Source organism: Orussus abietinus, unplaced genomic scaffold (genome assembly GCF_000612105.2).
Source record: "Orussus abietinus isolate OABI.00-Male unplaced genomic scaffold, Oabi_2.0 scaffold525, whole genome shotgun sequence".
Taxonomy (NCBI): Eukaryota; Metazoa; Arthropoda; class Insecta; order Hymenoptera; family Orussidae; genus Orussus; species Orussus abietinus.
The window spans coordinates 15,559-39,582 of NW_019394667.1; the positions used below are offsets into that span (position 1 = coordinate 15,559).

At 41.3% G+C, this 24,024-nt stretch overlaps 1 protein-coding gene across 2 annotated transcripts in view; it reads left to right on the forward strand.

Moving 5' to 3' along the window:
* LOC105703809 (CCAAT/enhancer-binding protein gamma) overlaps positions 1–23,231 on the forward strand; it is a gene marked incomplete at its 5' end in the record, with an annotated part of 30,109 nt that extends 6,878 nt beyond the window's left edge. Inside the window, 2 exon segments of one of the 2 annotated variants that reach the window (XM_012432497.1) lie at positions 11,592–11,748; positions 22,743–23,231. In XM_012432497.1, the coding sequence (XP_012287920.1) occupies positions 11,592–11,748; positions 22,743–22,846 (261 nt within the window). In that variant the 3' untranslated portion in view covers positions 22,847–23,231. 2 annotated transcript variants of the gene reach the window in all.
* Positions 23,232–24,024: the final 793 nt, after the last annotated feature.

Sequence of the window (24,024 nt, forward strand, 5' to 3'; positions counted from 1 at the left end):
GAGTTGAGTTTGATGTTGGGTTTCGATGCTGTGAGCTTCTGCTTCCAGTCGTGATAGAGCCATTCCGTCCTTGCCGTGCTCCCAATTTTAGTTGGTACTGCCGAGGGTAAGTTCATTGGCTAAGTGGTTGATAGCTATTTGGTGAGGTTCGGCAACTGGTCCGGAAATCGATGTGAGGTTCAGCACTATTGATGGCGTGTAGTGATAGGACGTGTTGGTGGACATTTCTCTGGTTGCTATTAGCTGTGTGGTTGGGCTGATCATCCTGCATCCGGGGGCCAGTTGCAAGATCCCTTGTCCTTTGATTTCTTCCATGCCTGTGATTTTATTCTGGCAATGGATCCTTGGGGTGTCAGGTTTAATGGCGGCGTAGAGCCAGCTGTTAGATGTTACCAGCTTTTGCCAGTACGTGGCTCCAGGGGTTGTAAGTCTAAGGTTGCAGGTCTTCCAATCCATTTCCTGCGGCTGGATCAACAGTTGAACTTCACAGCTCGTGGATGACTCGGTTTTATGAAGGGGAATGGTGAAGGAGGCATTGTTGGATGTATTGGTCTTCTGGTGCAAAGAAGTAGGTTTGATCTTCGGAAAGGGCTATATAGGGTGTTTTGGGTAAAACGTAGGCTGCTATTGGGGTCGTTGTTCCGTAGGATTGTTGAGTGGGAATTGGATATGTTTTGTATAAGTGAAATGGGTCTCTGTCGAGGAGGGGGAAGATTAAGATGAGGATTAATCGATTGTTTTGGTATTGGGTTTGAATTTCTGCTATGTGGTTGAGGGAGCCTGCTAGGAGTTCTTGGGTTGATAGAGGAAATTGCAAGGGTGAACTTGTTTGTATTAAGTTGACTGATTTTGTTAGTTCTGGAGATAGGATTGTGGGGTGTAAAATTCCTTGCCGGGCAAAGAGGACTGTGGCTGTTATCAACAAGATTCCGGAACGGTACTCCTGGACCAAACTTCCTAGGGCAGTTATCCAGCGCCATACGGAAGTTCTATATGCTTCTCAATGTTTCTCGAGGCTTTGTTGACTTAGTTCCCCCGGTATTCCTTTCGTGATTACAAAATATCTATTGGTCTCGTATGTTAAATTATCCAACCGTTGGTGAATGTTTTGGAACTCGGAATTTACGATATGGGTTTGGTTTTCTATGATCTGCGAGAGGGGTTTTGTCCGCTTCTAGCTGATTTAATTGCTGGTTGTAATATTCGGCGGCCTCAGATTGAGGGTGCCGAATAGAGGTTTGCTAATGGTCCCAATAAAGGATAGCGGAGCTCCGCGTTTGGACCGTCTGTTCGGAGTTGACATTTCCGAGATCAGGTTATTAAGTAAATCTACGTATTTCTGCGTATCAGTCATGAACGCGTTGATACGCAGAGTCCATTCACTGGCCTCACAGAAGGTGACATTGGCCTTTCGGCGGTGGTCCCCGGCTTCCTTTATATAGGAAGCTATTTGTAGCCTTTTTACAAGAAGGGCGTCAATTTCAATTGCGGTGACCAGACGCCACCGGACATGAAATGTCCGGATTTCTTGAATTTGTTCAAAATAGATTCCTGGGGATTTTCGGATGGGTGTCGTCTGGTATCCAGAATTTTCGATGAGTCCCTTGACTAGGTGGGCCAGTGTGAAGAGTAGTATTCAGACGTGCATCCTTGTTTGTGTTAGTGTTGTTCGTGTCAATCTGAAAATTCACTTATGTCTATTGTGTGGAGGTGAGTATACGGATGAGTGTTGAGTGTTCTGCTGAGTTAATTTGTAATCGGGGTCCTTCGCAAAGGGTGCTGATTCGGAGGAATTTGTGAATTATGCAGGAAGGCCGGTTTTAATTTGTCCAAATGCTTGGTAATAATTTTCCCTTGGTTCGTTTTTATAAGGGCATTATTTAATTCTAAAAGTTCAATTATTTCGCAAGGGCCTACATAAAGTGGGTCGAATTTATGTGTCCGGGGTTCCTTAAGGATATAGGTCGGATATCCAACTCTGAATTGGATTGGTTTTATTTCTCTATTATATATGGTTTCCTTGGAAATATTAAGATTTGCTCTGGCTATCCTGCGGGTGTTTTCTAGGTGTTGTGTTAGTTCAGTTAGGTAATCATTATAGGTTTTTAGTTCCTGCTCGGAGGGATATGATGTTGGCATTTGAGCTGTCTTTCCGTAAATTAATTCGTGAGGGGTGAAATTTGTTGCCTCGTGGATCGATGTGTTATAAGAAAACATCGCAAATGGTAACATGAGGTCCCAATCTGCATAACTTTCCTTTTAGTGTTTTAGATATTCTGCGAGGACGTGGTGGCTTCCTTCTAAGGCGCCATTTGTTTGTGGACGGTATCCGAAAGTTGTTATTCTTCGAATTTTGAAAATGTTTGCTAGTTCCTGGAATAATTTTCCGGTGAACGATGTTCCTTTATTAGTTAAAATAGCGCGGGGGGTACCAAATTGCGTAATGAAATTCCGGGCAAAAGCATTGGCTATGGTTGAGGCTCTTAAATTTGGTATTGCTATTGCTAAGCAATATTTGGTGAGGTTATACTGAATGGTAAGAATGTGTCGGTTTCCAGATGGGGTCACAGGTAGGGGTCCTACGGTGTCCATGGATATTTTTTCAAAGGGTTCTGTGGGGGTATCAGTTATAAGCATGGGCTCTCGTGTTTTTATTGACTAATTTTTGTTTTTGACAACTAGGGCATGTCTTGAGGTATTCCTGAATTTCGCGGTGCATATTTGGCCAATAAAATTGTGAGCGTATTCTATGGAAGGTTTTTGTGGTGCCCTTGTGTCCACCGAAAAGGCTGTCATGATTTTCCTGTATGATTTGGTTTCGAATTTCAGGAGAGGGTGTTTCAATGGCTCCGGTACAGAGGGAAATTTTCACTAGACTGTTTCTGAAGATGGTAGTTATAACATTTCTAAAGATTTCTGTAGGGATATGGTCGAATCCGTTGTTTGTTAGTGGAATTCGAATCGAGGTGATGTCAGTTCGTTTCATTGTCTTTTTGAGAGATAGTGAGATTTCCAGATCGGTAATGGTGGGGTGATCATCATAATTATATGTGTGTATTAGTGTGAAAATTCTGTAGGGGTTTCTTCTGCTGATAATTACTATGCCGGGTTGCAAACCTTCTTCGAGAAGCCGTTCTTCGTTAATGTATTCGATTTCTTTAAGGGCTTTTTTAACAGGGTCGGTGCAATGTGCATCGCTCGGAAGGAAATGAGCATAATTATCTGCTTGAGCTAAAAGTGTAAGGTTATTCAGAGAAATTTTGCAAGAAGTTGCAACTGAAGAGTCGCTGGGTGAGTCAACAAGCTGCGAAAGGGGTGGAAGGCTGACTTTAATTTTATGTGAGGGAGATTCCGTACTTTCGTTCAGTGAAAGAGTTTTGATCGGTTGGCTAGGCGTGGATTGAGCTTGTGGGGTTTGATTCCGTATGGGGGTTGGTGCGAAGGTTCAAGTGGACTTTTGATGATTTGGGGAATATTTCCTGAGATAATGGTACGTCTATTTGATGCAGTGGGAGTTGAGAATTTCGAGCAGGAGGTGTGTAAATATTCGGAATATTCTTTTAATTTTTCCTTTGCTTCATCTAATGTTAATTCCTTGATGGCCTTTGCAGTTTCTATTTCCTCCTGTTTTTTCCGGGTAGGGATGGCCATTCCGGATTCATCATATTCTCGAGTGGGTAGCTCGGGATCTAACGGATTTATATGTGGGGCGTCGCAATCTTCATTGGAAGTCTCGTTATTGGGACTGCTTTCGATGATCGGACTACCGAGACTTGTTATAGAGGACTCCCGGAGACTTAACTCGGTATGTTGGCGTTTTAGCGTTTCCGTTAATTCTTCTGATATGTCATCGGGATCAGAAGGATTTTTGAAAAGGATTGGGTTATCTTCATTTGTTTCCGGAGGGTCGTCCAGGGTGTTCTCTACAGCTAGGGAGGGTAACATGCTTCCATTTGGACGTGATTCGTCATTATTTTCTTCGATCTCTGTGTCGATTGCGCTGGAGCTTGTTTCTTTGTATACTACGGGAGGTATTCGTCTCTTGGGTCGGGATGGCGAAGGGGTAGGTTGCTGTGTGGTATGTTGAACAATTGCATACCGGGGAGGTTTGTACTCAGGGTCTTTATTGTAGGGTTGCACGGGAAAAGAATTCACGGTTTTGCGTTTCCTGAATTTGTAATTTCGGTAGTTTTGTGACTGTTCTTCTGGGTTCGATTCCGTGTCCGTGAGCTCACCGCTAATACTATTGCGAGACCAGTATGCGACGGCTGCCGGGCTCGGCTTATCGGGGTGTACAGTTAGGGGTTACGAGATGGAGCGTCTGCGTTTAGATTTGTTTTTCCGAGTTTATAAATTACAGAATATTTGAAGCCTGCCAGTTTTAGTCTCCAACGCATTAATCGCGAACTAGGATCTTTTACGGAGTGTAACCAAATGAGGGGTCGGTGGTCGGTGACCAAAACGAATTTTCGTCCATTTAAGTAGGGGCGAAAGTATGCTACTGCATATATTATGGCAAAACATTCTGTTTCAGTGGTGGAATAATTTATTTCTGTTGAGTTTAGAGTTCTGGAGGCGTATGCAATCGGAAGATCCTGTCTGATCTTTCCTTAACTTAGAATCGCGCCGACGGAGTAATCTGAAGCGTCGGTGGTGACTATAAAGGGTTCACTGAAATTTGGAAATTGCAGAATGGGTTCACTACAAAGTTTCTCTTTAAAAATCTCGAAACTTTCCTGTTGGGGTTTCTCCCAGATAAAGGGGACTTCTTTCTTTAAGAGCTCGGTCATTGGTTTGGCGGTTTTTGAAAAATCGGGAATAAATCTATAGTATCCTGCTAGTCCGAGGAATTGTTTAATATTTTTTGCATTTTTGGGTACTGGGAAATTTCTGACTGCCTTTAATTTTGAAGGGTCGGGCCGTACGCCTTCCGAGGTGATAATGTGACCCAAGTAAGTGACTTCCTTTCTTAAGAATTCGCATTTATCTGGTTGAAGGGTGAGACCGTGCTGTTCTAGTCTTCGTAATAAATTCCGAATTTTTGTTTCATGTTCCTGAAGGGATGACGCATATATAACTATGTCGTCTAGATAGATGAATAGTTCTGCTCCTTGGAGACCTGTGAGAACTTGGTCCATAAGCTTTTGAAATGTCGCGGGTGTGTTTTTGAGACCAAAGGGCATTCGCATGTATTCATAGTGTCCATTGGGGGTATTGAAAGCCGTTTTTGCTCTATCATTTAGGTCCATTCCAATTTGGTGGAATCCGCTGGCTAGGTCAAAAACGGAAAAATATTTCGCTCCTCCTAGACGGTCTAAAATTTCTGTGATGCAGGGAAGGGGGTAACTATCACCGACGGTTTTTTCGTTAAGGGCTCGGAAGTCAATATCCATGCGCCATCGCTTATGGCCTTTTGAGTTAGATTTTTTCGGAACTATCCAAAGAGGTGAATTATATGGGGAACTAGAAGGCTGAATTATATCGTCTTTAAGTAGGTTATTTATTTGGCGTTTGATTTCCTCTTGATGGATGGGTGGATATCAATATTGTTTAGTGTGAACCGGGATGTTGTCTGTCGTAGGCATGGAGTGGGTGAGTGTGTTCGACATTCCTAATCTATCGCCGGGCAGAAGAAAACAATTTGGGAAGTTGGTAATTATTATCCAGACGTGGTTTTTTTCGACAGAATTCATGTGATCTAATTTCAAGACTTTACTAATTTCTCTTATTCGCGAGTTAGGATCCTCAATTGGTTGTTGCTCCGTGCTGATTTCGAGTTCTTCCTCAGAAGAATCCAAGAAGTCACATGGGGTTACATATTGTGGATTTATTTCGATGTCCACGTCATTTTCCGTGGTATTAGTGGCAAGTACATAGCAATATCCGTCAGATATTGTTACTACTGCCTCGCCTATATATATGCCTTCCGGGGCTGGCAATTGGGGCAAATATCCTTCTTATACTTCAGGGTTCCTAATTGGTATCTTTATTTGTTGTCTGGTTCTGGATCGGAGGTTATCCTTAATTTTGACGAAATCATTCTGTAGCTGGTCGAACTCGTGTATATTCTGAAAGGGTAGAGGTTTAATGGGTTCACGTGCAGTAACGACGGTATTCACGTTGCAGAAAATTTCGGCTTTTTCTTATGTGAGAAAGGCATTTCCGATGATTCCGTCGCAGGGTAACATGGTTTGTTCCACGTCATAGGAGGTGACTCGGGTATTTCTGAGGGAGATTGTGGTGGTGCCCAGGGCTGCGGCTATGTGACCGGTTATTCCTCTGATTTGGAGTTTTTCTTGGGATGTGATGGGTGTAGAGGGGCCTTGTGCATTAAGGTGAATCATATTTATGGAGCAGCCACTATCAACTATGAAGGTTCCTTCTCCATTTTTCAACGCGGGAGCTTGGATTGTAAGCTTAGGTGCCGGTGCTTTCGTGATAGTACATCCAAATGTGGGTTCTACCTTTCGAAGGTCACGCGGGGGCGATCCTGTCGGGGTGCGTTCGCCTCGTCGGTAACTCGGCGAGCGCGCTCGGAGTTTAAATTCCCGGGTGGATCATTTGATCTGCGGGGAGGAGTACCTTTTCGTAATACTCCTCGAGGTGATGCAGATCGTTCGCGAAAATCTGCGGGGGCGCCACATGTGCCGTAGTGTTCGGGTTTTCGGCATCCCGGACAATATCTTTTGGAACTGAGTCCTCGCGGGTCCGGAGTAGGACTCCTGGAAGTGTTCATATTGTGTCTTCTTCCGGGGTCATAACGGGTGTACGAATATTGGTCTGATCTGTTGGTGGGCTGTGTGATCGCGGGGAGTAAAAGCTTTAATTGATTGGTTAATTCTGCAAGTGTGTGCGCGAGGTTAGTGTCGTGGCTTACTTTCGGGGCCAATGTAGGTAATGGCGGGCTCGTGGTGCTGACGAATACTTCTCGAGTGTCCGGTCGCGGGCTATAGGATCTGTGATAGCGTGCGGGTTCTTCGGGGTCTCGCTCTCGGGACCCATCCTGAGGTCGAGGGATCTGGGGGTATGAGATGAACCTCTGGTTGTTTCTATTAAATTGTTCGTACCTAGAATTCCTATGGGGGCTTCGATAATTTAGAGAACGGGCTTCGTAATCGTCACGCCGGCCACTGTATCGTCCTGGAGATTCTGACTGATCTCTCCTACTCCTTTCTATTTTCTCGAATTCGAGGAGGAGATCAAGTACCTTCTCGCGGGTGTCAGGATGGTGAGGGGTTATGTAGGGGGTGATGTCTCTGGGTAATCCATGAATGAAGGTAGTGGCTAAGGATTTTTCGATCGAGGGGCTTACGTCGGCTCTCTTCGATATTGAGCGCGCCGAGAGTTGAAGTTCCGCAGAGTGTCTTAGAATTTCGGGCTTGAGTACTCGCGTCGAGGATGGATAAAACAGACTCGAAGTTTCAAAAAAGAGTCTCGAAAAATATACGAGTAAGTAAGAGAGTGTTTATGTGAATCTTTGGATAAGCCGGAAATCTTTGAATGAGTCAATAAGAACTCCGAATAAGAAGTGTCGCTCGCTGCTTATGTTCTAACTTATAAAGGGTTTCCACCCCCGACGTTTGAGTCCCAAAATTTTGGTGGTGGTAAGAAAATCTATTTGATCCCTGATGGTGGGGTTTGGACAGAATCTCTTATTGGAGAACTGAGTGCCAGTGGGGTTTGGAAAAATCTTTTTTAATTGGGGAAATGAGTTGTAGTGGGGTTTGCAAAAATCTCTCATTGGAGAAAACAAATGGGAAAATGGGTCTTCGGCGGATGAGTGGGATTTGGGAAGTCTCCTATTGGAGGGATGAGGTCGGAGGGAAAAATTTTGGGAGAAGTGTCCTCAGGAGAGGGAGGTTGATTTTTGTCTTTTCTACGAATGTAGCGATTTGACCAGAATTTATGGGCTCACCGGTATAGGAGTGGATTCGGATATCGTGAGGGTCCCCCCTCTGGCAGTAACGCCATTTTAGATACTCAAATGGTAGCACAAGCTTACACACTACGTTACCGACATTTACCAAGTGCATAAGCATAAATCCGCTGTTTTTTAGTCCGAAAAATGTTTTTTTCATAGAAAGCGAAAAAAGAATTTATTCAAAGTACTGGCCCTCGCTAGCTACACATTTGTCCCATCTCTCGGGCAATTTGTGGATACCGCACCAAAAAAATTCCTTCTCTTTCGAGGCAAACCACTCATCAAGCCATTGTCAGATGTCTTCGTAAGAATCGAAGTGTTGCTCAACGAGCGCGAGGGCCATCGACGAAAACGGGTGGTAGTTGGAAGGGGCCAAGTTTGGTGAATAAGCGGTATGGGGTAACACCTCCCAGTTGAGGGCCTCCAAGTAGTTTCGGACCATTTTTAATGTGTGCGATAGTGCGTTGTCGTGGTGGAAAATCAACTTGTCATGCCATTTCTGATAATCCGGCTTTTTTTCACGCATAGCACGTTGCAATTTGATCAGTTCTTGGTAGTAGCGGTGGGCATTGACAGTTTCACCACGTTTTAACAGCTCATAGTAGACGATACCCTGGCTAATCCCACCAAACGCACGGCATCGTCGTCCGTCCTAAGCGATTTGGTCTTGCAGACGATTTTGATGGTTGGCCGGGATCAACCCACGATTTCTTGCGTTTAGGATTCTCGAAAAATATCCACTTTTCATCGCCAGTCGCATTCCGATGTAGGAACGACTTTCTTTTTTGTCTGGCGAGCAAGATATCGCATGTGTTTTGGCGTCGCTCTATCTGCCTATCGGTCAATTCATGTGGCACCCATTTTCCGATCTTTTGAACCTTTCCCATGGCACGTAGGCGCATGGAAATGGCTGATTGAGTAACATCCAATTGCTCGACAAGCCTTTTTTTTTGCGATGGGGTATCGTCCTCTTCCAAAAAAGCCTGCAATTGATGGCCCTCAACCTTCCTGGGCCGATTTTCACGCTTCTTGTTTCTCAGATTAGAATTGCCGTCTTTGAACCGACGAAGCCAATCTCTGCACGTTGTTTCCGATAAAGCTCTGTCGCCATATGCGTCCACAAGCATTCGATGCGATTCGGCGGCCGATTTCTTCAAATTGAAGCAGAAAAGCAGAGCTTCCCGCATATGCTCTTTTTCTGGTAAAACACTAGATATGATTACCAAAGGAAAAATGTATGTTGTTGTATGAAATTGCTGATGATGTGCACTGATTATTGTTGACAGATGTCAAACTCCTACCAAAAAAAAGTGTGGCTTGTCCATAGTAACTTAATATCCTCACTAACGCAATCTATGAGCAAACAGCGGATTTAAGCTTATACACCTGGTATTTTCTGTTGCAAAAGTAACAGCTTCTCCTTTTTTTAGTTGGGTAGATTTTAGTTCTTGAGGCATTTCTTTTCCGTTGAATTTAGCTGTTCCGCAAAATCCAGCCTTAAGTATTGCGAAACGGATAACTGATGAGGCTCGCCAAATATTGTGTTTTTATTTATAAAACATATTATTGTAAATGTAACATAGTGTAAGTGTTTGGCAATTCATTACTACTGTGCGCTTAATTATTACTTTATGGATATGTTCTTATACAATTTTATCTTGCATATAACAGTTAGTGCACATTTTTAGACAAAGTAACTGATTTCATTGTTTTTGTGCGATTAGTCGCCACTATATAGATGCTACTTTGCAAAGTGATTTTTTCCAATGAGATGTATTTGGTATAAGTTTTTTTTTTTTTACATCCAAGGTGGTTTTGTGGTAGTTTTACATGTTTTTGTAATTTGTGATGAGTTATATAATGAAAGAATACCTGAATATGCAAGTCCATCAGATCCATAGTGATGACAAATTCACAGAGGCTTCAAGTATGAAGCCACTTTATATTCATCGAAGTTAACCAGAAAATGCCTCTGTTAATATACGTGTTACGTGACCGCCGGAGGGAATCGAGGCCGAGGGAATTCAGGTGTTCTTTTATCTGAAACGTCTGCGTAACGATTTTAGATATTGAATTGAGGAGATGGTCCGAGCGGCTAGACCAAATCCTCTGGTAGGATCTGTGAAGGGTGATAACCTAAAGAGGGGCTCAATGAATGGAGATTATTAACAGGTTGACAAGAGTAGCTGTATTTGTCTACTGTCAAAGAGGGTTATTATAAATCGTAGGGATCCATCTGGGCCCTTTAACCTAAATTTCTCGATTTCGTCTTAGTTCTGCGTTGCGGCGGTTCGGGTGTCGCGATAAGGCGGTCAGTGACGGTAGGTCACTGGATGCCTGGAGTGCTGACGCAGAGTTTCTCGTTATTTCTATTACGAGCTACGCGTGAGTATAATAGGAGTCAAAACACTGAGATTTGGGTGTCAACTGTGAACGAAGGTACAAAAGGGTCTTATTCTATCCGATTATCCGAAGATAGGTAGGGAATTAGTAAATGTAAAGAAGGTCTAATCGGAATGGAAGATGAAGTTAAGGTCAAATATGAAAGTGACCCGAGCTTGCGAAAGGGCTTGTACCTGGCTTAATCAGCGGCCAAGTTCGGTGACGTCCTTGGATCGACCTGCCGGATGATTGTGCGTGAACACTTTCCGCTCGCGACATGCCCTAGCAGTGGAGGTCTCCTACAAGCCTCCCGTCCTACGGATGTAGTGGTGCCGCCGTCTCTTCCTAGCTTAATGCCCTTGGATCGTCGGAGTACCGAGCAGCACAACTGTAGCACGAGGTGCAGGTGATTCTCCGAGTTCGATGGTTTCGGTCTTAGACTCGCTAAGAACTGAGAGCCGAGAACCACAGAGTCCAAACTCGAGGTCGATGATTATCAGTAAGAAGTCGTTGCAATTAGGTAAAAGTTCATCAAAACGGTTGATGGTTTTTATCGGTGAATTTTTGATGGCGTTTTGGTTGGTGGGGGTTCCTATGATCTGGATGAGGGCGATGATTTCAAGGGTGTTCAATGTGCTGCAGAGTTATCAGGATGCGCTTCGGGCCGGTTGATCGCGACCTGGTCTACTTGGGTTGGTGGCGCAATTTCTATCTGGCGGACTCAGGACTTCCTTTCGCAATCTTACTGGTAAATCGCGTGCTAGTTTTGTGGAATTCCATGGCTACCTTTCGGGTTACCAGTTTATGACTATTTCGTAATGGGTGGTGCCTACGTAACAGCACTGATTATTTCCTCCTGAACGATTTGATCTCGTATCTTTTTCGATGTGAGTCTTTTGAATTTTAAAACAGTAATGAGCGTTCTACCGAACTGCAGGTTTTCCAGCGCTTCCCGGCTTAGGAGTAGCGACTTAGGGCCCCGCAAAGGTGGGATTTACATTCTGCCGCGTCTTCGGATTCCGAGAGCTCGCCAGCGACTCCCGTTCTCTGAACCCGGTGCTGATTCGGGGTTTCGGGCGCGGAGACTTGCCGCAATGGCAGAGGTCGAGGGCCCCGCGAGCCCGCGCGTTCCCTGGAATGCCAGCTCTGCACCCTATTTTCGCACGCTGCAGGATTCGCATTTCATAGTCGTTTCTTTCGTAATTATAATTTACTTATGTATTAAAATTAATCAGGACTTAACATATCTTATTAAATTTCATTTTCTAACCATTAATACTTTCTGCAGGCAGTAAAACGATCCAGAGTAAAAAGTAAATTACGTACGCAGCAAACATTGGAACGAGTCGGGCAGTTAAAGTCAGAAAATGAATTACTAGAAGAAAAAATTAAAATGCTGACCAAGGAACTTGGATTACTCAAGGATCTTTTCTTGGTACACGCTGGTAAGAATTACATTTACAATGTTATGTATTTCATCGCTTTTCGCAGTTGAATTTGTATTCGGCAAAAATACGGAGATATTTAAAGTAAACAAATATTTAAAAATTTGATAGATTTAAAAAAAAAGATGGTCTCGAATTGTTTGCAAACATTGTAGTTTACGAATTGTAGGAGACCAGTAAGTTACCTGTTCCTTATATTTACACCAGTCCACAGCGGGTCAATTTAAATATTCTTTTACCAAAAATTTATATTATCCTCCATTAAGCATTTTATATCGCAACAAATGTAGAACATTAACTTAGAAACTTTCTCACGTTTTTTCATTCAGTACAACAACCGTATATAATTGTTTTGGGAACGTGAAACAATATATATAGTACTAGTTAATCCCGGCGTTGTTTCGACCTTTTTTTTTTTACAATTTTAATTGAACGGGTACAGAACAATACTTTATAATACCAGAAATATTAGAAGTTTTCGATTACTTTGCATAAACTGCGACGGGACTTAGGGTCACGCACTGCACACCCTGCAAATTAGGTGTTCCGTGAAATTCTTCCGCGGTAGTTCCGAGTTTGGTCGGGCGATGGAATTCGAATACGAGGAACGGCTCGTTTTAATTTATTTAATGCTCCAAGTATGCCTCCGCATGCTGTCGAACCATACCACAAGTCCGTCGATTCTTCTGGCTAAGACATTCAGCTCGGCTCCCGGAAAACCGCGAGAAAAATCGGAATCCGGCTACTTAGCCCCAAAACGACCTAAGCGACTAGGGATTCATTGTTTTCAAGAAATTTCTTGATCTTGACTTCGATTCAAGAAAATTTTAAGTTAAAATCATCGGAAATGATTTCAAGTCGAATGAACATTTTATATTTCAAGATCAAGATTTCTTGACAAGCTTTCGAGAAAATCTTGAATTTCTTGAAAACATGTATGGAATTGTGTGGCACATATAAATACTTCCACGCGCGTGCGTGTACAATCACAAGATTTTGTGTGTATGTGTGTGTTGCAACGCGTTATTCTATAATTGGGGCGCGCTGGTAAACGGGAGGAAAAGATCGGGGTCCGCAGATGGAGCGTCACTCTGCGGGGTCGGCCGAAGGAAATTAGCCCGACGTTCACAGGGCCGCTTTTATTTCTATTGGGGCGCCAGGCGCGAGAAGCGCGCCGCGGCCTGCGAATCCCGGCGAGGGCAAGGCCGACGCCGCGGGACGGGAAACGGCCCTGATCACCGGCTACTCAGTCCCGTGGAAGTCGTCACGCCTTTGTGCGGCACGGTAGAGGCGGTTTGAAGGCCACTAGTGACGCGAAAGGTACCGGGAGGACGGACCGTAAAAGAGAACGCGACGGAATAATCCCGACCCCCCCGCGTCGGAGTTACTCACAATCCAAAATTCACGCGGCGCGGTGACTGGCGATCGAACAATTGGCTTGCGGCGGAATCGACGAAATAAACAACAAAAGGCGCGACTTAGAAGGCCCCCTGGGCAGGTTCGGGCTCACCGGTCGTCGGTCGGTCCGGGACAGGGCCTCTCTCGGCCGGACGGCGGTGCAGCGGGTCGTCGGCGGTAGGACCCCCTTCAGGACGGGACGGGCCCCTCGATACGGCTATCGTCGGGACGGGATAGAGTTGCTGGTTCTGCTGTCCCCTTAGCAATGGCGATTTCGTCGGCAGTACTTCCGCTCCCACCTCGATGTCCTAGCGGGTCTTGTCGAACCTAGGACCGGGTGTCGGCCTGCCCTCTGGACCCGCCGAAGTGGGTTACTGGGCCGACTAAATAGGTTGGCCACCGGCCGATGGCAGCAGGTCCTCCAAATCGCGTGACGCTTCTCGCGTCTCCTCGGGACCTTTTAAACGTCTGCGCTCCTCGGCGGTTGCGCGGCGTCTCCGTACCTACTTCCTTAACGCCACTTTACGAAATATTTTCTTACATCAACCCTTAGCCTAACGATTACCAAGGGGACCCCTCCGCACTTCGGTTTGTGTACACCCCTTGTGATGTGTGGGGAATTTCACCACGTCACAGTATGTATGTATGTATGCATACATTCACAAGATATTAGAAAACATTAGCTACCTGCATGTTGGTTGGTCATAAATACTGAAAATTTGAAAACCACTATTAGGTATAATTATTACTAGATATGTACTGAATTAAAAAAATAAAGATTGCATTGTTATAGATTTTTATAAAAACGATAAGAAGAAGAAACAAACTGTATAAATGTCTTGAACGTGTTTTTATAATGTAACATAAATATGAAACGTAAAATAAAAAATGTAACTATATAAGCTTGTTTCTTTCTTCGTAATCAAATAAAAATACAACTTTTATTCACTTAATTTGACACTGGATTTTTAGCGCATTAATAAATTTGAAAAATAAATTAAACAATGCCATAATATAATATCAAAAATACAAGTAAAACTAGAATTCTTTGTGAAACTAATGAAATGACACCAACAATATTTTTAAATGCATTGTTAATTCGTGAACTCTTAGTTAGACATCCACGATTTTAAGCACATTAAACTTCTTGTGGATGCTTCGTTAAGTCTGTTTCTAATTCTGGAAACAGTTAAAGTCTTCAGTCTTTCAAAACCACTTTTCAACGGGTGCGGAAGTAACAGGTGTACTGAAAAAAATCTTCGCTATCTGTGACAAATTGGAATGAATATTTGAACGTTTCTGCCACCAAGCTAAAACATCTTCGTTTTCTTCGGCTCGCTTTTCTACGAGATAATCCGTAATCTCTCTTCTCCAAACAGCAGGCCCATTTGATTTGTTAAGGTGAAGTGAAACACGTCGAGGAACTTGATCTACGTTGATAAAGAAGATTTTTCTAAATGCCTACGTTGCCGACGTTCGTTTTTATATTGACAGTTGTATAGAATTATATTAGATATTGTACCAAATGGCATACTCCACCTGTCGTTTTCGTACAATAAATATCAAGAAATCGAAGTAAAACTCCAGGAATCCTCTGGGTTCATGCTTTCTGGGGCCCTAATTGACTGCAGAGGGACACCCTGCGCCATCTGTGATTTCCAGGTCAATTAAATTTTCACTCCGGGACCTCGTATTCCCATCGTTTTAGCATAGAAGCGCATACAACACTGTCTTTGCCTTTATCCCGTTGAAATTCGAGTTTATCGATTACCAGAGAATTCTAAGTTGTCGTAAAATTGTCTTGACCCTTTAGTTTCTCATATAAGAGCCTTCAATAATTGTATATTGATCGAAATATGAGAGCTCAACGCCATTTTGGTTCTGGTCTGGGCTAAGTTAAAAAATTTTTTCCAAAAATCCAAATTTTCAATGTGTCAGGACAGTTCTTAGATGATCAGGAATGATGTGTCAAAGTTTCGGATAGTTTGGTCTAATACCTTTAAAAAAAAGTGTTGTATTAGAATCGACTGATTTGAAGGGGGTTTCACTTCACCTTAAATAGCCTACTAAAATCTAGATCATATTCATCAACATTTGATATGTTTGAAATGTCTACACATCCAAACTGTTTATGTTTTCGGAAAACTTAAAGTACAGGTTTATACTTCGTTTCAAATATTATTTCAAACTGTGCAATTGCTTCTATTTTTTTAAGTTTTCTCCCCATGAAGTTGCACTGAAAGTTTCAACTTTGTGCTTGGGACCTAGAATCGTAATGACGCAATACATCCAATTTGTTTCATTTTAATGTTTTAGAATTTTATCCCTTGCAGCTTGTGAACAAAGTAGCATTTGCTTGGCTGTATTATCTCCGCCGGGTTTTTCATCAAGTTCTTTAGCCCGGGCTTCATGTTTGTCTAATAGCAAATTTATACTAATTACTACAACCATAGAGCGTGCAATACTTTTCTCCAGAAATCATTGTTGATAACTTTTTACAAACTTTCAAATATTTTCCAACTTGCTCCAAATCGTTATCTTTTATTCTATAACATTTTAAGTCACTTATATTGTGACACAAAAAAATGTATTGTGCATTTTAATTGAACAGCTCAGTTCAGCATTTCAAATGTTGAATTCTAACCAGTACATACATCTATCACCGGCATCTTCATAGTCACATTGACCATTTCCCAGAGTCTTAAATTTTAATTGCAACTGCTCAGATTTTTTAATTTTTTTCACAACACGTAGGATTTTTCCTGCAGGAGAGTCTGCTGTAACTCTTTCGTCAGGCGCGTCATCATCCTCTGCTTTGAATTCTTCTTTACTTTCTCGAATGTCAATTTTTAAAAGTTTTAAAAAGTCCTGAACAGCAAGGTTTAAAATGTGCGCAAAACAGACAAAATGTTGGTTTTCATTGTCGAAATCGGTAACATACTGTTATACATTACGCATGAACGTAAAATTTGAAGCCATGTTATCGATGGTAATGCCCTGAATTTTGTCAGTAATGCCGTGATCTTTCAAAACTTTGTACAATAAACCTGTCATGGCTTCTCCGAAGTGCTTTCCTTCCACGGGGACAAAATCTAATAAAACGGACTACAGCATCCACTCTGCATTAATACAATGCGCAGTAATTCCATAGGAACCCTTCCTGCTACATGCGGACCATCCATCAATAGTAAATGATATTTTGCTGTCATTTAACCGTAGAAAACGAGATGCAGTCCTTTTAGTACTGTAATGGTACGGTCTAGACCGTGCAAAATGCACTGTCTTTTCCATGCTGTCAGGGGTTCGAGCTGCGTCAGAATGGTCCAGGAATATTAAAGTGCCGCATTCCGAGGTGCGAAGATCCGAGTAAGAGAGGGGCAGGCATGCGAATGAAGGATCGCGATGGTTCGTGTCGCGCAGGCAATGGATGCACAATGGAGGCCTCTTGCGTGAGTCTCGGCTTCGGTCGCTCAGCTGATCGGGGTCGAAATTCCGAGTCGAATTCGAGTCTCGATATCTCGAATGTGTCATGATTCCCTAGTTAACTACAACCGACGAATCGTCTTCACTTTTCTAAAACGGATTTTCGTTTGGATAGGAAGTGAATTCTCAAACTGATGGTTTATCACTCAAGAGTATGCCAGATGTTGATCCTCGAATCCGGGTAAAAAGGATTTTTGAGTCAACCCGTTTTCACCCACACCAAGGTGTGAGTGGGAACGGGTTGACTCAGGTTCGTAGTATTTCGGAATCCTGTTATTCGCCTATTGTCGAACTTATACTCGATTTCTGAGTGAATTTGATTGTTTTATTTTGTTCCTGGTGCATTGCTATACTGGTGTTGGAGGCTACTTACTTTATATTATCTAGCTTCGGCATCCGCTCGCGTAGGGTTTTAGATTTTGTAGTATTTTTCGATGAATGGGTTCTTGTTGCACTTATTCGTGCTGCAAATATGATATCGCAACTGCGAAAGCTTGGCAGTTCGGAGGCGGTCGACGTGGCAGAACTCGAGCTATCTTCCGCAGTTGTTGACTGTGCGAGGTCCCGCTTCGAGGTTTTTTTTCATGCATAAATTTATTATGATTAACAATATTTTAATACATTTATTTTACATTTTTAAAATCGATAAATTTAATGAGAAATATTTTCGAAGTGTTCACCATCACCACTCGAGCAACAATCAATTCTTTTTCAAATTCAAAACTATACAAAACTTTACTTAATATTTCATCTGATATACTATTTACAGTTTTTCTAATAGCTTTCATTAATTTTTCTGTTGTTGGATTTTCAGAATAACAGTGATCTGTAATGTAACCCTATAAGAAAAAGTCACATGAGTTTAAATCTGGGGAGTATGGTGGCCACTCAATTCCTCATTGAGCAAATTTAAGGTATCCTAAAACAATCACTCGATTATCATATACATTGCAAATAGCCTCGAACACTTCTTTGGTGCGATGAGGCGCTGCTCCATCTTACATAAAATGAAAAGTTTTAACCCAACCCCTCTTCTTTGCAAAGGGGAAGAACTTTGTCTCGAACAGCTCTTTATAACTATCCCCAGTGACCGTTGAATCGAAGAAATATAGGTAAATTCCTTTTATGGACAAAGCTGCCCATAGGGTTACCTTTTCTGGATGAAGAGATTTTGATATCAAAATATTAGAATTTTCCGTACCCCAAAACCGATAATTTTGTTTATTCACGTATCCATTCCCAAAATAACCAAAAATGAGCCTCGTCGGAAAAAACAATTGTATTTTCATCAATTTCACCGGATTCAAACATCTCTGTTATGGTTTTGCAGAATTTGACACGTGTCTCTATAGATCTTGTTGTTAATAACTGATGAGTTGTTACTTTATATGGATGTAATTTCAAAAAGTTTTTTACAATCCCGTGTATCGAAGATTTTGAAATTTTTAGTACTTGAGCAGCTTTTCTGATGGTGGAATTTGGATTTTCTGAGAAATATTTTTCTACTTCATCCACTGTTTCTTCCGTCACAACTGTATATAAAGGGCCCGGAGCATCATCTACGGCTCTGAAGAGTATCATACTGTATTAAACTGTCAATAATCCTGCAGAAAAGCGCATTTAAGTGAAATTCAGTTAGAAAAATTCATGAGACAAAACATGAACACGAATAAGAATTTTTGTCATACCTTTTTAGAGTGTTTTCACTAGCATCTCTATGCTGTCTAAACTTAGTTCTAAATCCTCTATACACGTTTGCATACACTTTACCTCTAGAGTAGAAGCACTCAATGAGATATACTTTTTCTTTAGTTGTGAGGTCACTCATTTCGACGCACGTATTCGTAGCTCTACAGCGTCTGAAATGAAACTACCAACGCTCAGGCATATGACCATCAAATAGAGAAATCATACTCAGATGGTGGAGGGGGAAGAGAGTTATTTAGTTTCAGCAACTTCCCGTAAGACACCCTGTATAATAATTTGTCGGGTGTTAAGGGGGGTTTGAGTTGATGTGCGAGGCTTTGTAGTTGTAGTAGATATTCTGTAATTGGTTGGTTTCGGTTTTGGGTGTATGTTCTGATTTTTTGTTCTAGGATATTTATGTAGTCCGGTCCTTGGAATGTGTTTCGTATATGTTCCTCGAAGTCGTAAAAGGAATTCCATTGTCGGCGGTGCATGTCGTACCATCGTTTTGCGTTGTCCTTGAATAGTATGAATATATTGTCTAGTAGTTGATTGTCTGCTAGTAAGTAACTGTGTTGTAGTTGCCGTATTGTGTTGAGGAAGGTGTGTAAGTTTTCGTGTGTCTGTCCTGAGTATGTGATTTTCCAGATATTAACACGTTCAACCCGGCGTGAACCACCGGTGGTTCACGGGCATTGCTTTCATCTGGCGGCAAAAAATTCGCTGGGTTGAACGTGTTAATGATATGGATTGGGGGTTTGTATGCTTGATATGGTGGTGTGTATGTTGGAGCATTGTATACGATTGTGTATGTGTGGTGTGAGTATGTTTCGTATTAATCGGGTGCTGTGTAGTGTGGGTGTGGTGTTTCTGTAGACGTAATGTTATATTGTGGGTAGGGTAGTGTGTGTGAATGTGTGTGTGGTGTATTTGCTTGTTGGCTAGTTGAGGGAATCGTCGTGTGGGGTATATACATGTGATGCTCCTGTAACGGTGTGGTTTTTGTGAACATGTGTGTTTGATGTGCTGCGGGGGTATGTGGTTGGTACGTGATAGGGAATTGTTGCGTGCGGGTGTTATGGATTTCACGTTGTCTGATCTGTTCCGAATTAATGTCTAATTCGGTTGAGGGTTCGTCGTCTGTGTCGTGTGATTTCCAGTCGTTGTAACTCTGTCGTATGTTGTTCTAGTGTGTCCTGTAGGAGTTTGACCTTTTTCTGTAATTCTTGTCTTTCCCGTCTTAGCTTGTTTTTCGTGTCTGTGTCGTCCGTGTCGATTGGCGTATTTCTTATTTGTACAGTCTGTTCCTCGGTTGGTTCGATATGTATGGCGACCTATGACTGTACACTGTTGTTATTACGTTCCGTCCTGGTGTCGTCTTGTGTTTTTTGTCTCGTCAGTTCCGTTTCGTCCATTTTCGCTGTTGGAATCCTGTCCCGTGTTCTATTTAATTTATATAGTGTTGAGTTCTATGTGTGTAATTCCTGTGTCTATGTATTTTATTTTTGCTTTTATTTTTGAATTCTTATACCTACTTTTCTATTCCTGTTCTTCTAAATCTCTATCTTCCAGTATTTCTATGTTTGTGTATCTATAAAAAAAAAATGTTTCTATGTTTCTATATTTCTATATTTCTATCTCTTTCTATACTTATATCTTTATCTTTTTCTATATTTCTGTCTCTTTAGGTTGAGAGTAGGATGGGGGTGAGGGGGGTCGTGAATTAGTGGTTAGGCGCCAATTTATAATGGCGAAAATGAAAAGCGGTGGAGAGAAAGGGGGGAGAGAGGGATTAGGGAGGACGTAGATCGAAAATACTTCGTTTTATTTAACCTCAGTAACTAATCTACTGTACCTTAACCTATTCACTTAAAGTCACTTACTCTACCGGGGCGCACACGTGGGCGTTGACTGGCGGGAATGGAGGTCGCCTCGTGGCGGCAGTCCACTGGTGGGTCAGGTGGACGGCGGGACTCGGCGATGGCGGAGCCTTCGCAGCGGGCCGGAGTGGGAGGCTGGCAGCGGGCACGTTCGGCAGAACAGCGGCAGACGGGTTTTTACCGCAACGAAGGCTTCAATCTCTCGGGCACGCACTTTTCCTGCATGAGGTCGGGGCGGAAGTCCCTTGGCGGACTCGTCCCGCTCGGCCCTCGGCCCTCGGCCGTCTTCGGCGCTCCTCGGCGTCGCTCGGGCGCGGTGTATGGCGGCGTATGTATGGCGGCGCGCAGTTCAACTGTGGTTGCCGGGCCTGCACGTTACATATTAAAGAATCAAATGCCTATATTCGATTAATCTTTTGTAATTTCTGTTTGACTGTCCAAAATCACACTTAAATGCATTGAACAAGCCTCATATTATATGGTAATTTAAGATAAGATTACGTAGAACTCTGAAACTAACAAAAATGTTTAAGGGGGGATATTTTTTTTCGTGAAAAAAAAATCGATTTTTCTGCGACCGTTGTTTCTTATTCTTTCACGACGTTAAGAATATGTATGCCAAATTTGAAATCAAAAGTCTCAAAAATGACCAAATTATAAGCGTTTTTATACCTGCTTGCCGACTCACGGTTGCCGCGGCAAACGTGGAGAGGTCGGAACGCCCGATAACAAACGCGTTTTTCTCGAAACAGCTTTTTTGCAACTGGTATGCACGATATCTAAAAAACTGTTGAAACAATTGTCTTCAAATTTGGACATCATGCTTAGTCGACATCCTTTTATCGTTTGCTGAACCAAAAAAGCTGTACGTTAAATATTTTTTTCTTTACAGCAAAAAGATCGGTTAATTTTGTCGGATTAATCTATAGTTCGGGTTTAAAACGTCGCCGGTCCTCAATTTTTTTTTAATTTTTTTCCCTTCATCAAACGATAGCTACATGTGTGTGAAGTAAAAATGTTCTTGGGTTTTTGTGTAGGATCAATGACAAGACTGGAATCGTGTACGCCATCGACTGCGGACCATTGAGTGTCGAGGGGCCTGGGGGGCGTATTTTTGGGGGGAATCATTTGATATTTTTTTTATGCATATATAACATATTAATAAATCTACATGCCAAATTTCACATTGATTCGTTGTATAGTTTCTTCACCATAAAATTAGAAAAAAACGGTAATGTTAGCAAAGAAAAAAGAAAATCCTCCTCCAATTGTTGCTGAAGATTGCTTTTTGGCACAAGAATATTTAAATTGACACTGTGCGACCTCTCGATTTACCAGAAATCCCGGGTGGATCGTTTTTACATGGATGAAAATCGTACAAACAAAATACTTCAATAAAATTAGAATATGTTACCAAAGTATTCAGTACCTACACGTATTTACATACAAAAACGAACAATAAAAATTCAGAGAAATTATTAGTATGCTGTGCATATAGATCAAAAGGTAGGCATTTGCAGGATACATGTGACGTTTTCAACAGGAAGCAGACCGGGTGCACGAGTGGAGGGAGAATAATTAGAAGAAAAACAAAATCGTCGAAAATAAAATGAAATTTAATTTTGACTTTAAAAAATGTTTGCATACTTTTTAATTTTACAACATTAATTTTTTTACGACCGAAAAATGAGTGAAAAGACGAATCCGAAGATCTACAACAAAGGTCATTTTTGCATATTTTTGTACTAGTTGTTCAAAGTAAAAAGTGTGCGTGTAAAAGACGAAACATTAACCTCTGCGCATGCGCACTTTAATTTTTTTTATAAACCTATGACTTGATGTATACAATTCTATCGAATAGGATTAAAACATGCCCTTATTGTAATCCAATCAGAAAGCTTAAAATTTTTAGGTGGAGACAATAATAAATAATGCCCCACATAAAGATTTACGCTTATGATTATCCGTATTATTTCATTACAATTGCTTACTTTATATGCTACTACGTGACTATGATATGATAATAATTTTTGCATGAAACTTATTTATTTAGAATACCGTATGAATTGCCGACATATATTAATTCACAATTGAACAAAACGTACAATAAATGAAATGATTTATAACAGAATGTTACCATAATTATTTTAATTCTGTAATTACTAATTTGATATTAAAATTGTAAAATTTGCAACAATTAACTTGAAATTAATTTAAAAAACCAGTATGATTTTTATAAAAATGTCTGGAAGGATTTTTATGTAGCTTAATTTTTTTTCCATAATAACCGAGTAAACAGCTAAATAAAATTAGAAGTATTTGGTTTTCATGCAGTTAATGTTGTAAACAATTCTTTAAATACTTATTTTCTTTATTTTAACTGCTTAAGTAATACCCTGAATGTTTTTTCTTTTATCTCTCTGGCGATGAGTATTTTTTTCTTGTTTTTAGATCGATCTACGTATTCATACAATACAAAAAGAACGCCCTTCATATTTATGATTTTGTACATGAATAATTCTAATTTTCTATTGAAACATTTTTCAGGCTCAAATCAACAACTTGTAAATCTACAAGATGTGGACTTAAACGCACTTTTAGCAGAAGATGTAAGACCAGTAGAACTTGAAAAATCTACGTCGAAATTATGAAATACATCAGTCTCATGGCAGAAGTACCACTATAAAAATAAATTTGGTGAACAACTCCAGAAATGTTATTTAAATGGTTCCATGTTTAGAAAAAAAGTCGAATATCTTAAGTTCTAGACATCTCTCATCAACTTGTACGTATATAAAATATGTCACCATACAGAATTAATCTTGTCCAATTTTACTAATGCCCACTGTATTAAAGAATAAGCGACTTTTTAATATAAAAAAGAATAACATATAAACGTGCACTGTTCTAGCGAGAAACGTCCACGATATTTCAAAAATGTGCAAAATTTCAATGGAGGAACTTAATCAACGATTACGACAAATGTATGGAAACCAATATGTAAAGTTATATAAATAAAAAACTGAAAACATTAAACGGAAGAAAAAAACGTTATGTTAACAATAACGCTTTTTTCTACATGAAAGTAGAATATTGACTTAAACTGTTGTACCTACCGTTAGTTTACGGAAACCCGGATGATTCATTGTCATTATTTTAAGAGCAGTAAGACGATTGCTTAGCTAGTCCGGAGAATTTTTTAATTATTCCGACCAGTTATGAAGGCATAAAAAAACATAACTAATACATGTAATCAGATTATTTTTTTTAAGGAAAAAGGAACTGAACAACCCGTGCAATAAGATTAATATCATTGGTAGCACCAATATATTTTCAGTCTTCAAAGTATGAAAGATACCGCCCATTTCGACCTTATAAAGAATGAAGAGGAGATGAAAGGCGACGAGAAACTCTCGTGTGGCCGACTGTATCGTAGATAATGTCGATAAAAATGAAATACTAATCGCTACGCCATCTACACGTACTACCAATACGTAGACGTGCTGTTGATAATTCCAACCACCACTCTCATAAGGTAACGCTTTTGGGCGGGCGTTACCGACAGTACAACTTTTCGTGGCAGTATTGTCTCATTCTTATTCCAAATATATGATCTCCACGTAATCCGGTGAAGTAACAGATGTTTAAATAATGAAATTTTGCTTCAATTTCACGAGTTTGCGTACTGCGACGGGAAAACCTATCACCTCGTCGTCAAACAATCATACGCCCGGACCTTGGGCAATGAAAGGGGTCACGTCCGATCTTTGGCCCTTCCGGAAACCCGATTTATATCAAAGCGCCAGATGCGCCCGCGCGCACCTTGGAA